General features: G+C 48.6%; 8 protein-coding genes across 8 annotated transcripts; 4 read left to right on the forward strand and 4 right to left on the reverse strand.

Annotated features, from left to right (window-relative positions):
* Positions 1-1,342: 1,342 nt before the first annotated feature.
* Positions 1,343-2,177, forward strand: N7487_008711 (RlpA-like double-psi beta-barrel domain-containing protein; the record flags this gene model as incomplete). The annotated part of the gene is made up of 2 exons (XM_056876441.1): positions 1,343-1,884; positions 1,919-2,177. The coding sequence occupies 2 exons, from the start codon at positions 1,343-1,345 to the stop codon at positions 2,175-2,177; spliced, it is 801 nt and encodes a 266-aa protein (XP_056728629.1).
* A 940-nt stretch (positions 2,178-3,117) lies between these two features.
* N7487_008712 (fumarylacetoacetate hydrolase family protein) lies at positions 3,118-4,242 on the reverse strand (the record flags this gene model as incomplete). The annotated part of the gene is made up of 4 exons (XM_056876442.1): positions 3,118-3,224; positions 3,294-3,663; positions 3,747-3,883; positions 3,966-4,242. 4 exons carry the CDS (start codon positions 4,240-4,242, stop codon positions 3,118-3,120), a joined length of 891 nt encoding a protein of 296 aa, XP_056728630.1.
* A 517-nt stretch (positions 4,243-4,759) lies between these two features.
* Positions 4,760-6,460, reverse strand: N7487_008713 (uncharacterized protein; the record flags this gene model as incomplete). Its single annotated transcript, XM_056876443.1, has 7 exons — positions 4,760-5,094; positions 5,145-5,284; positions 5,337-5,492; positions 5,545-5,701; positions 5,755-6,109; positions 6,160-6,351; positions 6,383-6,460. 7 exons carry the CDS (start codon positions 6,458-6,460, stop codon positions 4,760-4,762), a joined length of 1,413 nt encoding a protein of 470 aa, XP_056728631.1.
* A 257-nt stretch (positions 6,461-6,717) lies between these two features.
* N7487_008714 (cupin domain-containing protein) lies at positions 6,718-7,860 on the forward strand (the record flags this gene model as incomplete). Its single annotated transcript, XM_056876444.1, has 4 exons — positions 6,718-6,867; positions 6,896-6,965; positions 7,058-7,492; positions 7,556-7,860. The coding sequence occupies 4 exons, from the start codon at positions 6,718-6,720 to the stop codon at positions 7,858-7,860; spliced, it is 960 nt and encodes a 319-aa protein (XP_056728632.1).
* A 249-nt stretch (positions 7,861-8,109) lies between these two features.
* On the reverse strand, positions 8,110-10,409 carry N7487_008715 (putative arsenite efflux transporter ArsB-like; the record flags this gene model as incomplete). Its single annotated transcript, XM_056876445.1, has 3 exons — positions 8,110-8,457; positions 8,532-10,273; positions 10,334-10,409. 3 exons carry the CDS (start codon positions 10,407-10,409, stop codon positions 8,110-8,112), a joined length of 2,166 nt encoding a protein of 721 aa, XP_056728633.1.
* A 1,426-nt stretch (positions 10,410-11,835) lies between these two features.
* On the forward strand, positions 11,836-13,884 carry N7487_008716 (uncharacterized protein; the record flags this gene model as incomplete). The annotated part of the gene is made up of 4 exons (XM_056876446.1): positions 11,836-11,996; positions 12,056-12,192; positions 12,279-12,974; positions 13,055-13,884. The coding sequence occupies 4 exons, from the start codon at positions 11,836-11,838 to the stop codon at positions 13,882-13,884; spliced, it is 1,824 nt and encodes a 607-aa protein (XP_056728634.1).
* Positions 13,885-14,528: 644 nt separating this feature from the next.
* On the forward strand, positions 14,529-17,050 carry N7487_008717 (putative C6 transcription factor; the record flags this gene model as incomplete). Its single annotated transcript, XM_056876447.1, has 7 exons — positions 14,529-15,000; positions 15,055-15,528; positions 15,600-15,792; positions 15,839-15,988; positions 16,044-16,534; positions 16,586-16,795; positions 16,857-17,050. The coding sequence occupies 7 exons, from the start codon at positions 14,529-14,531 to the stop codon at positions 17,048-17,050; spliced, it is 2,184 nt and encodes a 727-aa protein (XP_056728635.1).
* Positions 17,051-17,542: 492 nt separating this feature from the next.
* On the reverse strand, positions 17,543-19,516 carry N7487_008718 (PPN1 endopolyphosphatase family protein; the record flags this gene model as incomplete). The annotated part of the gene is made up of 3 exons (XM_056876448.1): positions 17,543-19,168; positions 19,227-19,313; positions 19,379-19,516. 3 exons carry the CDS (start codon positions 19,514-19,516, stop codon positions 17,543-17,545), a joined length of 1,851 nt encoding a protein of 616 aa, XP_056728636.1.
* Positions 19,517-19,832: the final 316 nt, after the last annotated feature.

Consider the following 19,832-nt stretch of genomic DNA (forward strand, 5'->3'; position numbering starts at 1 on the left):
TATTGATTATGTAGGTCTTGGACATTTCAAGGTTGTTCAGGGTGCGTGCCCTGTGCCCTGTGCCCTGCATTTTGTGTTCGGGCTGGTTAGGGCTGGGAAGAGGGGTTGGATATTTGGTACGGAATACTGGATACGGAGTGAAGTAAGACAGGTGAGATTTTGAAAATGAAGAGTCTAGATTCCAAGATTCAACGGAGTAACGGAGTAGGTAGATATAGCCGTTTAACACAGTACGGAGTACTCCGGATGTTCACAGAATAGAAACCTAAGATCGGCACTATTCTCGCACTAAAAGACTAAAAAAACTAAAAAAACGGCTTGAAAACTCAGACCAAGTCCAGACCGTTGGCAGTGGGGAGGACTAAAATACCTGTACAATAATAATAGTATACAAGTCGAACATGCGATTCCAACTGGATTGGCTGAAAGGTCATCTTTGTCTTACGCATTGTCCAATCACATGGGTATTTACACCCTCGGGGCCCGATACAATACGCACACGTCAGACTGCGAAAAGGCAGACTGCAGTATTCTGACCAGTCCTCCCCTGGGGTGCATTGCGACCGTGTACACTGCAACACACGTCATTTGCAAGGCGACTAAAGAGCGATGTGATGAGATCTCAATAAATGGTGTAAATGAGGTGAAAAACAGCGGATATGGTATCCCCCCCGAAGAAAGAACCTTGGAAAAGAAAGAAATCGCCGCTGCCTCTGATAGGTCAACCAGTCAGGTACGAGAGGCAAAATATGTGGGTCGTGAGACTCCAACTAGGCAGTAAGATCGTTGGATCGGCTGAAGCAGCCGTCGGTCTATCCCCAGAGGAGATTAGGGCCAGGAGAAATATGGCCTGTGTGGCGCACAAGCCCCTGGTCATTTTTTTGTTCCAATGGGAATCTACCGGGGCGTCCGGCTCGGGTAGGAGTTGCGATTGTGATATTCCCGTGATTTGTGCTACGTAGGATTCTATGTAGGATATTTAGTACGGGAGTACGGAGTACAATATACCTAGCTACATACCTAGGTAGCCAGGGAGTGTAAGGAATGGCAATGTGTTGTCCAATGGATCGTGGCTTGATTTGGACCATGGATTTGGATAAAGTGGGGACATTCCAAGGTTGGTGACCATTGAAGTGGGCCATTTTCCTCTTTGGTGCCTTACCTTTGATATTTTATAAAGTCGAGACTCCCCCAAATTGTCTTTATTCTCTTTCAGTCCATTCCTTCCTTCCTCACTCACATTCCTTTCGAGTGCCCCAACCTTCCTGCTGTGCAGTTGATCAATCCTTTAAACAACCTCACACACACACTCTCTCGAGTCATCTATTCCGATTCATTCGCAATGGCTCCTATCACCAAGACTCTCGCCCTTGCTGGCGCTTTCTTCGCCTTGACCGGCTACTCGGCCCCCGTTGCCAAACGCGCCGTCGTTTGGGAGACCGTCACTGATGTCGTATGGACCACCATCGATGTCACCACCACCGTCTACCCTAACGCCGCTCACACTTCTACTTCTACCGTCGTCCCTGCGGTCACCACCACAGTCCCTACCACCACCACTGCGCCCGTTGTTCAGGCCTCCACCAAGGAGGTAGAGGAGGCTGCGCCCACCACTACCTCTTCTTCCACCACTGCCGCTGCCCCTGTCCCTACTGTTGAGGCCCCTGCCAAGCAGGTAGAGCAGGCTGCGCCCACCACCACCTCATCCACCACCACTGCTGCTCCCGCTCCCACCGTGCAGGCTGAGACCTCTACCACTGCCGCTCCCGTCGTGCCGGCTGAGACCTCTTCTACCGCTGCCCCTGCTGCTACCAGTGCCGCCAACACCGGGACCACTATCAGCACCCGCACCGGCGTCTGCTCTGAGGGCTCCCCCTTGCGACGGTGAGATCACCTTCTACGATACTGCCACCACCAGCACCAACCCCAGCTCCTGTGGCACCACCAACGATGGTACCGTTGAGAACGTTCTCGCCCTGCCTCACGGTATCATGACCGACAGTGACTGCGGCAAGACCGTTACCATCACATACAAGGGCCAGACCGCCACTGGTATTGTGGTCGACAAGTGCATGGGTTGCGACAACACCTCCGTCGATCTGTCTCGTCACCTCTTCGGTGAGCTGGCCCCCATGGACAAGGGCCGTGTCTCTGGTGCCAAGTGGTACATCCACTAAACGTTGCGTCGACCGCGCGTTGGTTTTGATGGCCATGATTATGAATATGAACAACGGATACGTCTCTGGTAGATTGCGCAAACGGATATGGTCTTGACGACTCTTCCCTCTTTTATCCCCTTCTTTTCACTTTATTGTGACCTTTTTACCCTTCTTTCCCAGTCTCTCCGAGAACCCAATCATTCATCTCTCAGAGAGACCTGGCCTTTCTTTTACCTTTCGTCCACTCGTTTGACCCTGGATCTTTTTACCATTTCGCGTGTCCCTAGTGGACCGCATTCACATTTTGCCCATTTTTTTCCATGTTCATAGAATTTTCTTCTTGCGCAATACTACCTTATGATGGACCCCATTCGGCCATAAGACATATGCTTACGATCCTTGCGCGCATGCTGGCAAGTCATGGACGGTTCTCTTGACGAGACCTCGAACATGCACATGCGACAGGACAATTATGATTATGAAGATCATGCTCGTGGAATGCAAACAGCCCCCAAAACAATGAAGGGCATATTGCAGGAGAGGAACATTGAATAAAATTCGTTTCGTTTGACTCGTGTTTGTTTACTCCAATAGTCTCCCAGTATTCGTAGTATCCCGGTATTATGTCCGAGGACTGTTTGTTTGTACGAGTAAGGATTAGTGTGGCCCCTTTCCACTTTTGGGACTCCCAAGTTGACCCAAAACGGAAAATGAACTACAGGAACGCAAGGCTAGTGACTATATTGGTCCACCCTGAGACAACTGCGCCTCACTTCTACAGCACAGCTTGGGATGATCACTTGCGGGCCTCCCTTTCCAGCCAAGTCAGGTTGTTCTCTTGCGATATTGTCTTAAATTTGGATCTGCTAACAAGTCCTCTGCCGATGCCGATCTCTATGTCTTACCCGTCTATAATGTAGCCCCCAATCCCCGTCAACCACCAATCCTATAATCCATCTTAATCGAACACCACGCCGTTCCTCAGCGTCCCAATCCCATCAATAACAACATCCATCTGCGTCCCAGGAACAAGGTACTTGGGTGGCGTAAGACCAGCGCCAACACCTATAAAACCGGAGTCAGCTCAACTAAATTCAATGCCAAACAAACAAAACCAAAACAGATAAAACTTACCACCAGGCGTCCCCGTCATAATAACACTCCCCTTCTGCAGCGTCGTCCCCTGCGAAAGATACGACACCAAATACGCACAATCAAACAAAAGATCCGCAACATACTCCTCCTGTCTAACCTCCCCATCAACAATCGTCTTCAGCAGTAGCTTACTAGGATCAGCGATCTCGCTCGCAGCAACAAGACACGGTCCAAGCGGTGCAAACGTATCAAATCCCTTAGAGAATCCCCATTGCGGGACACGGCCCGCAAGAGCTGGGTCGCGCTGCAGTTTGCGTGCTGAGATATCGTTGCCGACTGTGTAGGCGGCTACGTAGGAAAGCGCGTCCTCTGGGGAGACGTTCTTGGCGTCGCGGCCGATTACAAGGCACTATGGGCATTTGTTAGTATTCATATTGAGATCAGTGGACCTAGGGCCGGGTATTTGGTTTGTAAACAGGGGAAGTCTCTTACCAGCTCGCCTTCATAATCTGCCTGTGAATCCTGGGCAATCTGTGGGATTGTCACTGGTGCGCCGTGGTCGTGGATTGTGGTATTTGGCTTGAAGAAGATGAATGGGAATGGGGGTGGGGTGCGGCCGGCTTCTTTGACTGTAGACACGGAGGATATATGTATAAGTAACTGTCCTTGGGGGTGTTTGCTCTATTTTCTAGAAAGGATAAGGAAACCTACCATGCTTTGCATAGTTCAATCCGACACAACGCAGAATAGGAACATCCGCCTGCGCCAATGGGCCTAGGACAGTCTTTACGGAGACGATCTCATCTGTGACGCGGGTTTTGCCTGTGGTATCGTACAGGTCGTCGCCTTCGATTACACGTGCTTGCAGTTTGTCGGACTCGGTTATAAAACCTAGGTCTGTTGTTGGGTTTGGGAGGATTGGTTCGCCGCGGAGGGTGCGGCCGTCTGTGGCGATGAAGCGGATTAGGCGTTTCCATGGGAGAGACATGTTTTCGGAGATTTTTTTTTCGGTCTTGATGTTTGGTTTATTTTAATTGGAATTGGATAACAGAGGTATTCATTCCGGTGGTTGAGGGGTTATATGGCTCTTTATTGTCGTTATACCGGGGATAGATCGGGTACACCGGGTTTGCCGGGTGTTGTTCCGGGATGGGGTTATAGTAGCTAACCGGATGAGAGATGAGAAGATGCGGGGAAATTGGGGTTTGACTAGCATGACGAAATATTATGGCTATAATGATATTTCGGCCTCGTGTGCGAGCTATGTAGTGTTCTTCTGGGGATCGGGTGCCCACAGTGACTAGACTAATATTGATAAACAACCTTGGAAAGGCGAAGGAAAATCATTATTCATCAACATTCCTTTAGCAGTCTACCGGTGTACTACTTGAAAGGGGGAGCGAAGAGAGAAAGGAACGAGTATAATCCAATACAAGGCCCTGGATAAATTCTAATATGTAGTCGCCTAAGAGGAAGTAGTATATTCTCTATGGAAACAGCCTTTTTTACAATTCTAACTTCCAAGCCTGATCAATCTCTTGCTCGGCATCATATCCATAACACCACATCTGAGTCGCCGGATCACTCCACTGATTAGGACTATGGCTGAAAGGCAAACCCAGAATCTCGGGCTTCATAGCGGCATCACGGGCTTCCTGAAGCGGTCCGTCGGCGAAATGCCACAGCTTTCCATTCAGAAGACTCGCCTCCTGCATCATTCCAGCTCGCTCGATGCGGACCTTTTCGAAAATACTCAATGCTTTCGGGATGTCGGTGGCGTCCTCGATTTTGGACAGAGATCGTGCTAGTGCTGCGCCATCTTCGACAGCCATAGCTGCACCTGTGCGGCTTTAGTGACTACTATCAAGATTAATTGTGCTTTGTACTTACCCTGTGACATGTAAGGTAGCATTGCATGTGCTGCGTCTCCTAGTATCAACACCTTGCCATTCACCCAGCGAGATAAAGGGACTCCACTGATCAGTGGCCATTTGATGGTCTTTTCGATGAGTCCAATAATCTTCTCGAGTCTGGAAATATATTAATAAGATTATAATACCAAGAACGATCATAGATTCATACCGGCTGTCCCATCCTTGGAACTCGCATCTCATCTCACTAAGAGTATTTTGCTGATCCCATGTTGAGGGATCGCTGTCATCTGGATGAGAAAGAACCATATTGAAAGACTTTCCGGCTCCGATGGTGTATGTCATTACATGCCGCTGATCACCAATCCTAACAAAAAGGGTCAGTTGTGTTTCGAAGACCCTTTCATATTTCTACTAACCAGATATTGAGAGCCGGCTTTTCCAATAGCCAAGAAAGCTCCGGGTCTTCCTTTATGCGCTCCACGTCCACAGTAGCTCGGTACGCCGCAAATCCAGTCTTTTGGAAAGTGGGTTTGCCACTCTGATCGAGAGTTCCACGAGCAACCGACTTGACACCTACAGACTATTAGAGTAGATCATATATATCGTAAGAGCGTGGGGATATATACCGTCTGCGGCAACGACCAAATCAGCCGAAACAGTTTCACCATTCCCAAGAACGATACTTGGTCCCTCGATATTATATCCCACAACCCGCGAAGCAACCTTGACTGTGACACCCAGGTCCAGGGCACGTTTATGCAGCGCAGAATGGAAGTTCGCACGGTGAATCACATAGTACGGCGCGCCGAACTGTTCTCGGAAGTTCGGGATAAGTCTTGTGAGCCCGATGACATCTCCTGATTGCCACCGTCGGAAAGAAATTGATTCAGGCTCCGTCACATACTCTTTCAAGTATGGGTCTAGGCCGAGCCTGCTCAGGAGGCGAGTTGAGTTAGATGGTATTTGGATATCAGCTCCGACCTGAGGTATGTGATTAGCCTTGGTTAAGATCAACGGAAGAGAGTTAGTACTTCTCCAAGCTTTTGTGCTTGCTCGTAAACAGTCACGGTGTGGCCGGAACTTGCGAGAGCGATGGCTGTTGCTAGTCCGCCGAGTCCAGCGCCGACGACGATAATGTTTAAGTGGACCTTCGCAGGGATGGTCTTTTCACCTGCCAATGGATCATTTAAAAATTCAAGGCAGTTGCTGGGATATGTTGGAGTCTATTGATTCGTTAATGTCCGCGAATCTCACATTGCCATTATGGGATGAGAAACTCACTTTCAAGGATGCCTGAGAAACATGGCCATCGGCCTGACCATTGGACACCATCTTTCTTACTATCACTTGCTTTATTCCAAAGAAAAAAAAATAATTAGAACTTATCAACAGCGCATACCGTCGGATTATCGCCTTTATGACCCCTCAGTCGGTAACGCACCGGGGAAGACTACCCGATCTTGCCCCGAGCTTTAGCAAGAGCCGACGGTCCTAGGAAAGTGTTCAAGATATATCTTAGGGATCGTTTCTCTATAGAAAAAAGATAGTACAATCCAAAGATCTTTCTGAATACCATATCAACTCCAACAATGTCTTCAACTCACGTGGAAAGTGTCATCGACACAGAGGAGCAGCTTCTCGCTGACCTCGAAGCGAGCAAGACCCTCCCTCTGTGGAAGCAGATGGCGCGTCTGAACCCCCCCAGCACCAAACCCAACAACAGTGCCAAATGTCTGGAAGTACAGCGCGATCAGACCTAACTTGGAGCGCGCTGGAAAGCTCGTCCCAGCAGACCAGGCTGAGCGCCGGGTGTTGATGCTTACCAACCCAGCTCGAGGTATGTACAAAGTTATCCTTGGATTTTGCATTGTGTTATACCTTTCTATCCACTATACACTGCGTATAACTGGTATTAACATCCTATCAAAGATGCCCCCTTCACTACCGACACCCTCTACGCTGGTCTGCAGCTAGTGATGCCTAACGAAACCGCACGAGCTCACCGACACACGGCCTTTGCCATGCGGTTCATTATTGAAGGCCAGGGCGGTTTTACTGCTGTTCACGGCCGGCGCATCACAATGCAGCGCGGAGATGTCATTCTCACACCTACCTGGAACTACCATGACCACGGCAAAGATGGTTCTGGACCTATGGTGTGGCTGGACGGATTGGATTTGCCTAACTTCAGACACTTCCCTGTGCACTTCGTAGAGCACTTCGATAAGCCTCGCTATCCTGCGGAGAATGTTGATAGCAACACGTCACCATTGGTTTTCCCATGGGTTACTATGAAGACGCAGTTGGATGGAGTTGTTGGGGATTGGGTTACTAAGAGATATTTGAAGGAGGATGGTCGCGAAGGTATGTATTCACAGTTTTATTATTTGGAGCGGTGGATGGAAACATGGCTAATGGTTTTCATAGTGAGTCGCGTCCTTGGAGGATGTGCCGAGCGCATTTCGGCGTCTAAGGCTTCGCCTTCCCGGCGCGAGACTACGTCCGCTGTCTATCATGTCATCACCGGCAAGGGACGCTCGACTATTGGTGAGAAGGAATATACCTGGGAGCAGGGTGATACTTTCTGTGTTCCGGCGTGGTACAGATACCAGCACTTTGCGGGTACTGAAGAACCGGTCTATCTGTATCGGTTTGATGATAAGCCCATGATTGATGCCTTGGGTTTCTATCGCTCGGAGGATATGGACATTGAGTCCCTTGTGGACGAGTGAAGCTTTTAGTATGGCATGATTAGACATGCAGTGTGACGGTGTCGTGGGAGAGTCGATCAACTGATGGAATGTAACACAGCCCCACTGAATAAATGGAAATTTCATAATGAGAACATGCGTTAGAGATACCTCTGGGTTCATTGACTTCGTAAGATCGTCTGCCTGTCGGGTGATAAAAAGCCACTCCGAACATACATCAAGAGCATCATAATCTATAGAACATCTAAACAGCCTCCTGCAATCCACACATCAAGCCGACAAGTGGGGGCTGTCACTTCTGACAATGTACACTTCTCCAGCGAGAACTGCGCATCCAACCACCATAGAGATGGCAATAATGGGAAGGTTCACACGGGCAAATTCCAGACTGCCGACACGGATGTGCTTTCTCGCCAAGATATCCCGCCACAGCAGTCCAGCCAGCGAAGCACTAAACGCAGTGCTAAACGCGCCATAATTGACTCCGAGTGCCATGCTGTAGATAGTCGCCCACCATGTCCGATCGCTGATGGGGATTCCGCTAACTTCATGGATCTTTTGCCATGCTTGAATAACACGCGAGAGGAGAATCGTGGTGCCGATGTTTGTGCCAGCAAACTGATTAGAAGGTGACAAGTTAGCGGGTGCCTCGTGGAAGTGGAAGAATGGCAAGCGGATTGGTCAATACTCACATTGCACAGAATCACAGATAGAAATCCCATTCCACCGATACTGCCTACTGTCCCAGTCTTTTCTACCCAGTGGTCCCATCCGTACGCGAAAACCGGCACCCAGCCCTTGGTGACAAGCGCCTGGACTAGAATAAACATTGTGAAAGCGAAGGGTACTAGTGCAAAAGGCATGTGGGATACTACGACTGTCACAGTAGGGAACGTCTCCTGTGACCAGCGATAGATATCACCAGCGAGCGAAGCTAAGGTGCGCGGGCCGTTGTCCTGATGATATGGATATCCCCGTTTCTCCTCATCTGTTGTCGTGTCGGTAGTTTGTCTCGAGTCTAGTGCCTCGGGAGAACTTGCACGAGCTGGTTTTTTGCTGTCCATCACAACACCGCCTGGCGGTTGTAGTTCCGGGAACTTCTCCTTGTCAACGGGGACAGAGAGTGAAAATTGAGTCCCGCATTCTAGGTAGGGCTTTTTTGAGGCGATATCACTATTGGGACTTTCAAGCGAGATATCGTCATCCGTGTGCTCACTGCCGTGGCGCAGGCCTGTAGCGTCATATTGCTCGGACTGCTCCAAACCCAACGTCTCCGGGTCCATATTTGCTGGTAATGCTTGCTGCTCTTCTAGTTTGCGCATTTCTCGCTCTGCCTGTGCGTTTTCAACCTCTCGTCGACCCCTTGCGGCAATCTCACGGGTGCTATGGCGATGGAGCCAACCAAATGCGAGATCCCAGCAGAACATAACAAAAGCAGCGGGTAATGTAACCCAGAAAACGGGATTCTCTTTGCCTGATGCATTGATTGCCAGGAGGGTTATAAGCGTGGCGGCCATGATGAGTCCCCCGAAGGATGCACCCTTTTTGTCTAAGAATGGGTTCATGATCTCTTCCAATGAGAGTTGTTTTCCCTCCTTATCATCAGTTTCCTCTTTCTCTTCGGCGGTTCCTCTGGCATGAGGAATGTTGGGGTTCACGGGTGGTTTTTTCTTTTGATCTTCAGACAGCTCATGCATCGTGATAGAGAGAGGTATGAGGGATTCGTCGGCGAAAATGATATATAGCAGGAACGGGAAAAGAACGACTGCCGTCACAACTACAGGGACAATCATGTTGGCTGTGTACACAATGAACTTGATCTTGAAGGCGCCAGCAAGGACCAGATTGGTGGGGTTGGAGGAGACAAGAATTGCGGAGGCAATGTTGGCTATGGCAAACTGGCTGTGGATCCAGGCTCTCGGGTGGACGATATTGCTTGACACGCGGGTCATGTACGCGAGGAACGCTGTACCGGACAGGATGATTGGGTCGTTTCCAATGAAGCTGCCTAACCCGAAAAAGAAGACAAACAGATAAAAGAATAGACGGTGGCCAACCTTGCCTGCCTTTTGGAGAACCTTGAAGGCAAGATATCTGATGAGGCCCGAGGCGTCAATCGAGATGGCAATGTAGGCGAGTGTAAGGAAGAAGACCATGATATCAATGGGATTAATGTTGTCTGCGCCGACTATTCCATCATGTACCTCTTTTCGGCCAATAGCTAAAATAGCGAGGAGGAAGAGATCCGCTATTAAAGGTGCCGTGATAAAGTTCAATGGAAAGCGAAATTTCACGAAAATCGATTGCTTGTCATTGGATCGACAGCGAGTCCGATGAGGTATTATGCGCATGGCACTCAATACATCCAAAACCCCGTTTGTGAGCCATCGAGGCAGGTATAGAGGGATATGAAATGGGAAAAGGACAATGATATCTGCACGCAAAGAAGGAAAAGTAAGTCTCAACCTCGCTTTGTAGGCCTAGGCGCACCTACTAGTAATAACAAAAATTATTAGGGTGATGATTGATCGCCAACTTTTGATTTTCGATGTATCGAGTTCGTCGTCCATTTTGGATGTTTGCTTCTCTTTCCGAGGTTCACTTGAAGAACATGCACTAGGTAATTGCTGTGGTCGACAGGCACTAAGTCAGCCTCTCTTATCGTGGCTTCAGCCGCAGTCAGGCATGGTGACAAAATACCAGAATGTGGAACAAGAGATATTTGCATGTCAAAATTCAACTCTTGTCTTTATTGCAGACACATTTCTCTCGTGCAAAGAATTCGCGACAAATATGGCGGTCTTGCTTCCTGTCAATAAAAAATCCGGAAAATTTCGTCTGTGGTTTATCCTCTTGTCTCCTGTGGTTGAATGCCGGCGAAATCAAGAAACTGTCAAGAATGTGGGGAAATCGAGTGAACTGCCCCTCATAATCACATCGACAAGGTTCAAACGGTTGCGACCTAGGCCTGGCACATAAGTGGGAGCCCAGCTGCTAATGAAGGCCCTGTCACGGTCTGGGAGGGTGTGAAATATCTCCGTGTTGGAAGTGGATTTGTGGATCAAGGATGGGCTTTATTAGAGTTGCACTAGAATCCAGGCAAGTAAATCACTAAATCACTTTCTTCGACGCTAATCAAATGTTGCGATGGCAAGAACTGGGATAGGAAGAAAAATTTTCGCCCAGAGGTCCGATGGCCTGAGCCTCAACAAGAAAGGCAATCAAAAAAGAGTAAGACATGCACGGGATAGAGTGGACATTTCTGATTAGCTTGTATTTGCTGTTGACAAAAAATGCCAATAATAAGAGTCGAGAGACTACTGGCAATTGGTGAGACTTGGGAACCCCGCACTGTCAACTTTAGGAAGTTGACCGTCACTTTAATGTTGACTTTTGCTCTTGGCCGACCCATAGTTCGGGCAATATCAGTCCCAGTCTTTCTCTCGTGGAGTTGACTCGTTAAAACATTTTCTACTTCTACATCATAGCACCCTTTGCCCCTTAGGACACCGATAAATCGCCCGACAGACACAGCCCCTTCACAATATGTACCGACAGAGTCTAACTTGCCAATCAGCGGGAACTGGGATCGCCCCATCTCGTATTCACGCCCGGGTTGCTGCGCCCGCCCAAATCAATATCACGGGAGCACTTGTCGTTCCGAGCGTTAGAGCTTAGCGATAAAGGTTCTTTCTGAGGCTACCCAATCCCAGCTTGACCGAGGCTCCAAAATCCGAGATGAGGCTGTTGCTGACAAAATATCTCTCACCCTGGGTGCGGTCCCCTATTCGCTTCGTTGATCATGGTCAATCTGCGGAGTAGCGCTTCGTCGATAAGACGGCTCGAAGGCTCCTTGCTTTCTGTCTCTCTCCATTTCTTATGAGATCACATCGAGCCCCATTAATTCACTATCACGATTAGAGAACAACATCCCAATATATGCATTTTTTGTTGCTTTATCATAAAGTTACCGTCACCGGAGGTGGATAACATGCAATGCCCGCAATTCCATCCATTGCCTCCTTCCTAGAGAATACACTCGTGCATCGTGCTCCTGCATCGCCCCCTAACGTGACTACAGTCGGAAGTTCCTCGCATCTCGAGGTTGTCTGCGCCTGGCCGGTTTCCGGTCAATACGGTCCAGGGACCCGAGTCCTGTGGGTTTCTCCACAAAGAGATTGGCAGTGCTACCAGGGTATACTAACACGTACTCCAGATACTATGTCTTGATTGCAGCCTGTGTGGTCGCTCGCAAAGTAGAATGGATTCGGAACGCTTGTCTTGCCGCCGTATTACTTTTCCCCGCTATTGCGGCTCTTCACGGGATTGTGCTTGCTGCGCTTCATGTCGACGGTGAGTCGAACGACCCTATTGCCACAGTTGAAGCTTCCCGTCCGGTCCGACTCATCGAAACAATCAATGAATCTAATATTCTATAGGCGCTGTGGATATGGATGTCTATGGGGCATTCCAACTGTGCGCAATCGGCATCTTAACCGCCCCAGCCACTGTCAGGCTTTCTCGGACCTATTTCAACAACCCCGGCCGTGATATCATCTTTCTGTGGACTGTCCTTCTCCTAGTTGGACTAATAAGCTTGATTGTGGAATTCATGCGCCTCAAGTCCAGTATTTGCCCAGATGACGACCCGGCAAGTATTCACTGGGCCTTAACAGGGGGCAAAAAGGGTGGTAAGTTTCAATATGGCGCCAACTGTGGCATTGCTTGTACCCCAGAGAACGGTCCAGTCTCACCATTGCGGCTGGATGCAGCCAACAATATCTACGTGATCCCAGTGCCTCACGAGCTGTCATTCAATGCTACTACGCTCATTGCAGCTGCATGCTGCATTCCTGCGATCTTGTCGTTAGTATCCATGTGGATCAAAATTCTGGATGATAACTGGGAGAAGTTCTCAAATGGAAAACCTAAGCAAAAGCCAGATGAACCCATTCTGGGAACCAACGGGGCTACCATCACCCACATGAATGGGATTACCAACCAGATAAGCAAGTGGCTGGCTCTCATCGAGATACCAGTTTTTGCTGCAGCAGTTCTGGGAATTCTCGTCAAAGGCGAGATGAACTTCTGGAGTACGCAAGTACAGTACCAAACAGAGCCCATACAAAGTATTGGTAAGTAAATGCTGTCCCTTATCTGAGTTTAACAATTAAAAACACTAGCACCATGAATTTACTAACAGATGAATCCTTAGGTCAATGGGCCCCAATCGTTGGTACGGCCCTCGCTGTTGTAGGATCACTATATCTCCTTCTCTCTGCGGATATAGAAGCTGCGGGAAAGGAAGATGGACAGCAAGAAGAGACTATCGTGGGGAAATGCCGAAATTGTGATTGTGCTGTTTCGGATACCGGAAGCAGTTCTCGACGAGAGTCTAGAGCAAATGCCGAGAGACAGGATCCCGATATCGAAATGACAACAATACGCCGTCCTACTACCAATCAAACCATTGGCACTCAGGCCGATTTAGGAGGAAGACGAAAGGTTGCCCGCTTCCTCATGGCGGCAAGTGCCATTATGACAACCAAAGCCCACAACCAAATCGAGAAAACGGGGTTTAAACCCGAAGCCAAAACAACTTACCCCGAGACCCCAGGAGAAAGATACAAAAACTCAGATCTCCAAAAGCAGATAGACAAATATCAAAGGTCATCTACACCCGACAACCGATCAAGAGCTGCAAGCTTCATAAGCAACGGGGGCTCCGTGGATAATGGCGAGGGCAGCTCAAGGAGGCCCCGTAGTCCGACACGCCGTTCAGTCCCTACCCCAGCCATCCCGCGGCCAAAATCCCGTCAAGCTCATTCGAATTCACTCCCGAGTGGGGGCATATTTGGGTCATCAACCTTGCAGTGTCCTCCTGTGGCCACGTTTGCAGGGTGGCAGCGACGATCGAGTCCGTCAAATATAACGCCGATCTCACGAAGTAGAGCACCATCCATGTCTGATGTCAGTCCCACAACTTCATCGCCGAGGCCACAGTCTACGCCGGAGATAGTGATTTCCCCTGATGAAGATAGTTGATTGTTTTGTCTATGGTGTTTTTGTGCTCCTTTATTTCCAATGGCGTGTGGTTGTCTGGGCCGCGGCTAGTCCGCTTCACGATTTCACGAGTTTATTATGTTTGGGTAGATATTTGTCGGATTAAACGGTGTATATATTGAAGAGGGGGACGCTAAAGGCTGTATGCTCAAGGCATGCGAGTCGATTCAGCACTCGTAGTTCAGCTTTATACCTAACCTTTCATACAAAAGAACCTAGGCGTACTGCCCAAGGACTTAATTTGGAGAGATGTATAAGTGTTTATAATTAATCTATATCCACCTTCTACTTGTATCTCTATAACGATTATAAAAGCGATATTCATATCGCAACACATCCATAAACAAAGCGTTCTCTCCATACTGTTTTGACTAGATCTGGAAACACCAAGATTCGTGTATCGCAAGCTATTACCAAGAGAACAAGCACATCCGATCAAATGAAAAAAAAATATATATTTGAAAAATCAGAGATTGACTAAATCCACTGCCTCTTAGCACTGGATGTGATCCACAACCCGGCAACACCGGGTAGCCATCCGATCTACCCCCGCCCGACACAACCCCAGAAGAAACAGCCACATCCCGGCGACCCCTGATCATATGACAATTGGATGATAATATCAAATGGCATCAAATTCACCTGATAACGAAACACCTAACGCGCGGCCCTCCAAACGGCGCCGTGTAGCCGTCGCCTGTGATGCATGTCGAACCCGCAAATCCCGATGTGACGGCAAGCGGCCTAGCTGCTCGTTATGTCAGGATTTGGGGTTTGAATGTGTTTACACGCCACCATCAACGGCTGCTAATGTTATAGTACAGAAAGATTATCTGCACAGGCTTGAAGATAGGGTGAAGAGCCTCGAAGAGTCGTTTGGAGCTGTCAGAGGTGATTTGGATGGGTTGGCGAAAAGGGTTGACTGTGGAGCAGAAAGTGGTAGGGAAAGACATTCTGCCATTTCTGTTCGAAATGCCAGAGAGAGCCAGGGCGAGACGAGAATTGCTGCGCCGATGCCGGATTTGATTGGGACCGAGGATTCAGTCGATGGTATGGGTGCAGTGATTTTTGCGGATGAGGAGGATTCTGGGTTCTTTGGTAAGTGTACCTAGGTACTTCATGAGGGAATTCTAAATTGCTAAAGATTACTAGGGCCTTCTTCAAATATTGCATTTCTTCGACATCTGTCAAGCGCAATTGTCCAACCGGGGTATTTCCCTTCACCTGGCGCCGCTGAGGGTGGCTTCGTGAATGCATCGAGGCCATCATCGCCACCACGCAAGATTGGTCAAGATAAGCGCATGCAAGTGAACATCTTCGCTTTGCCACCGCAAGAAAGCACCTTGGAACTCATAGAACGCTATTTCTCTAACACGGGATTGCTATTTCCTTACATATACCCACCCGTGTTCCTAGATACATATCACCAGATGGCACGGGAAAATTTCAGTCGGGTACGGAGAACTTGGCTCGGTTTATTAAATATGGTGCTGGCTATGGCTACCATCACAGCGATTCCTGGAAGTGCGAGTGCAGATGCTCGGATCGAGGAATCCGATGTCTTCTATCAACGTGGTCTTGGCTTGTGTGGAAGTGAAATCTTGCGAGGGACAACCCTGGAAGTGGGTAAGTAGATCTTGATTCTTGTTGCGTGTTCGTTTTTTCACCAAGGAATTATGCTGATTGTGCTTCCCTAGTTCAATATTTACTCCTGATGGGCCAATACCTTCAAGGGACACAAAAGTCAATACAAGCATGGACCGTCCATGGATTAGCTGTCAAAGCCGCTCTCCAGCTTGGACTACATTCGCGGCATGCATATAAAGTATTTTCTCCTATCGAGCAGGAGATGCGAAAGCGGACTTGGTACGGTTGTGTGGTTTTAGACCGGTAGGTGTCCAAATCTCCACATGTCAAACGTATTCTGACAACATAGGACTCTGAGCATGACTTTTGGCAGACCAGCAGCCATTCCAGATAGCTACGTCAAGCTCGAGCTGCCCTCGGAGCGAGAATTTGAAAATTCAACAGGAGTTGTGAATGACGAGACAGCGGCCTTGAGTGTTGCGTTCTTCAATTCGACAATGTAAGTGGTTGACCTCAACGCCATTGAGGTCCAAGGCCTCTGACATGAATACTAGTGGACTATATAAGGAGCTATGGAACGTCCTAGAGCTTCTCTATGGCCAAAACATCGGTTGCGATGGTCCATTACCAGTCAGCGAAACAGTAGCACACATCTTCAGCTTGGAACAGCACTTGTTCTCCTGGGAACGGTCACTTACCCCTCCATTACAACTTATCTCATCGGCTAGCATTGAGAATCTGCCTCAAGATCATATGTCGTCCAATACCGAATATCTGTCATTGAAGTTTCAAGTCATTTTGACCTTGAGATATCTTAATCTTCGGGTTTTGCTCCACCGCCCGATACTGGTCAAATTTATCACCGCAAGTAGGTCCTCCGATCGCGATCCTCATGATATGAGATTGTTGCAACAGATCGGTATGAACAGCTTGCAGATATGCGCGGATTCCGCTATGGAGATTATCGATATCGTACATCGAGTTGTATCAGAACCTGGATGGAAGCGCAGCCTCCTGGGAGCTTGGTGGTTCTCATTGTACTATAGTATGCCCTCAATTCCTCGCTCTGGAATTTTAGATGCTGACAGTTCTCTAGCTTTTAACGCGGCACTGGTCCTCATCGGGGTGGTTTGGGTCTACCGTGATACAAGCGTAACAAGCTCACCAATGACAGACCAAGCAAGCAAAGCTAGACACTATCCTGCCCGTGCAGTAGCAGCACTTTCCAAGCTAGATGAAGGAAACCGGTTGATCGATCGATGTCGGTATTATTTGGAACAATTTAGCAAGGTCTTGAACGATCCTGGTCAGCCTCTTTCCCGTCTTCTTTGTGTTACTGGGACTGTACTCACCTTACTGCTTATTAGAAACGAGCCTTGATGCTTCGACTGCAACCCATCATCTTCTGAATGGTACTCGAGCAGGCCTTACAGGGGACGAGTTCAGTCTCTCGCCATTTGGTATGGACCTTGGCGAGTTCATGATGGATGGGGATCTTGTTGCGATGATGGATCGTCAGGGACTTATTCCTGTAGATCCCGATTCAACCTTCACTGCTTGATGCCTAATTGTAATGTTTGTACCTGTACCAATAATAGATCCCATGACAACTGGTATTTCTTCAATCTTTCCCCATCTATGGAGCTGGCCAGGCACCTGGCATGTCTTGGTAGTTTACTCAACTAGTTTTCGTACCCTTTGAAATTTCAAGACCACAATCTTCCAATTACCAACGGATGGGTCACAATATGACATGATAATCCTAACATTAACTCTCGCATTAGGCATATCATAGGACCAGAAACAAACTGTCCCGCTAAAGCTTTCGTTTTTCCATGAAACGAGGATATATATACCAGCGAGCCGACCGTGTTCAATAACCGCCACTCCTACCCCCCTGCAAAGCGTATACTCACCCTTCCTCCAAATAACTATGATGAAAGGAGAGGTGTTAATAAAAGGACTCGAATAGCAAATATTTTCAAATTAGCTTGGGTAGTTATTACTGTCTAGAAATAGATGTATCAACTACCAAATGATCAATCATGACCCCTCAAGCCTCAAGCTCCTTTCTTCGCTCAAGTTTAGCCCGATACGCCATCTTCGAGACCAGGGTTGCCATTCCAGCATGATCACAGTCAATATGGGGCTCCCGTTCCAGCAAGATATCACCCTCCTGCCCATCACGCTTCGAGAAGTCGAAAGCCTTCGGCTTATCACAGTTATACTGTGCATTAGCGGCACGAAGAAGGCAGATTTCGTTTCTCATGCAGTCGTCATTGCAGCTCTCGACTTCGAATCCGCGAACACGTCTTGACCAGTAATCTTGGAAAACATTCGGATCATGCTCCATGGCAACGGTGACATTATGCCAGAATGCAGGAGTAAGCTCGGCTTCTGGATCCGTGAGCGGAGCGGAGATCTTGGAGCCATAGTCTGCTTTGGCAGAGTAATAAGGCACCCATTCTGGATTTTTCTGGAAGGATGGGTCGCTGATGTTGGCGATGTACTGAGTGTAATCTATGACACCGAAGGTGACTGGATCGATCTCGTAGACGCGGAAAGAGGGTGAGCCTTCCGTTGGTGTTACCGCTGGAGCGATATAACTCATTGCCGTAGCTGTGTTCCAGTCTCGATTGTTGTAGTTGGAGTATGCGATCTGGAATCCATCCTGGTGAGTATGACCATAGAACAATCCTGCAATGGTGGCTTCGTAGTGCTGCACAATCTGGTCGAAGTACTCCGAATGGTCGCGGAAGTGATCAGGTATACCGGGTGGGATGTGAGAGATTAGCCATACGCGTTGGTCTGCGTCCTCGGCAGCTTGCAGTTCCTCGATGAGCCATTTAAATTGCCCGCGTGGGTCTTTCTCCATTGGTTCTTGGTACATGTAGAAGTTGTAAATGTAGTAGAAAATGCTGTTGTAAGAGATGATGCGAAGATTGCTGTTGGGATGGACGGCTGAGTATGACGCAAATTTATCTGCAGACTTGACGGAAGGAACGCCCGTAAGTGCATACCAATCTTGTGCAAGGGCATCGTACGTCCATTGGGGATCAGCTTCACTTGAAGCATCTGGAGGAAAGAGGTTGAGCGGTGCGGTGTCATGGTTCCCTATGGCAGCGTACACAGTGCCGATATCATTTTCCATTGCAGTGTACGTGGCATTAAGCCCTTTCAGAGCTTCGGTCTCGTCAACCAACCAGATATCATGCGCCACCACATCGCCGGTGTAAATGGAGAATTCGGGATTGATGTCTGCGATAGCAGCATGCAGGCTCTCCTGAAGTATTTGTGGTGGGTCACATTTCGTGTTTCCAAATGGTCCACATGGGTGCCCTGTATTCCCCGGTGCATATTCGTCTGACCAGGATCTGCAACAGATGGGCTTGGAGCATTTATAGCTGGATCCAGGCTCGTAGAGTAGGTCCACATGCGTATCACTGAAATGGACGACCTTGAGCGGTGTCTTGCCGCTAGGTGGTGGCCTCACAGTTTTTGGTTTTGGTGAAGGAAAAGTTAGTGTGTAGGGATGAACATCCGGGTGCTTGCAAAGGCCAACCAAACTGGCGCACAGCGTTTTGGAAGCGTCAGAGTTGAGTTGTAAGGCTTTGAAAGCATCATGCAGTGCAGGTCCTTCTTTATTGATGATCCCGGTGCAGACATCCGGGTCCTCAACCTGCATACATGTGGTTAATTGAATTGAGTCAGGAAGCTCATGAGAATAGCCAACCTACCCCGGTGATTTTGCATAGTCCGGTGAATACATCGATCATGAATTTCTCACCTAGCCCTGCGGTAACTTTGATGCTACCGAGGAGAACCTGTAGAATTGTACAGAGTTAACCCAAGGCCTTACAAGCAATGGAAGTGTCGAAATTAAGCATACCTGGCAAGTACCGCAGTCCACTGCATTCTTGAAGTCATCCCAAATAGAAGTGATGGACTGCTCGACTTGAGTCTCGGCTTGTACTCCCCGGAGAGACGCCGAAAGCCCAAACACTAGCAGGAACGCGTTGAGTCTCATCTTGGTCTAGAGGAATCGGTTGATTTGACAAAGACAGCCCTGGAAGCAGTCAGGACACTCTGTATCTTCTTGGCGTTGATGTGAGCTCCTGGGCAGTGGGCCTCTTAAATATCGTGAGCCAAAAGCACCTGGGCAGACCCTTTCGTACTTTTCCATTTGGTAAACAGAAAGTTCCTACACCTCGCTTAGATGGATTGAACTAAGGACCTGCACCTACATACCCCCATAGTGGAGATCTTGTTCGGTTCTGACTTAACCTTGGGACGACATTTTACCATGTGATAGGCAGTAGAGTAGTATTCGGTATTTCCCTCGA

This window comes from Penicillium crustosum (genome assembly GCF_028827405.1).
Source record: "Penicillium crustosum strain IBT 35664 chromosome Unknown utg000003l_segment0_segment0, whole genome shotgun sequence".
Classification (NCBI taxonomy): Eukaryota; Fungi; Ascomycota; class Eurotiomycetes; order Eurotiales; family Aspergillaceae; genus Penicillium; species Penicillium crustosum.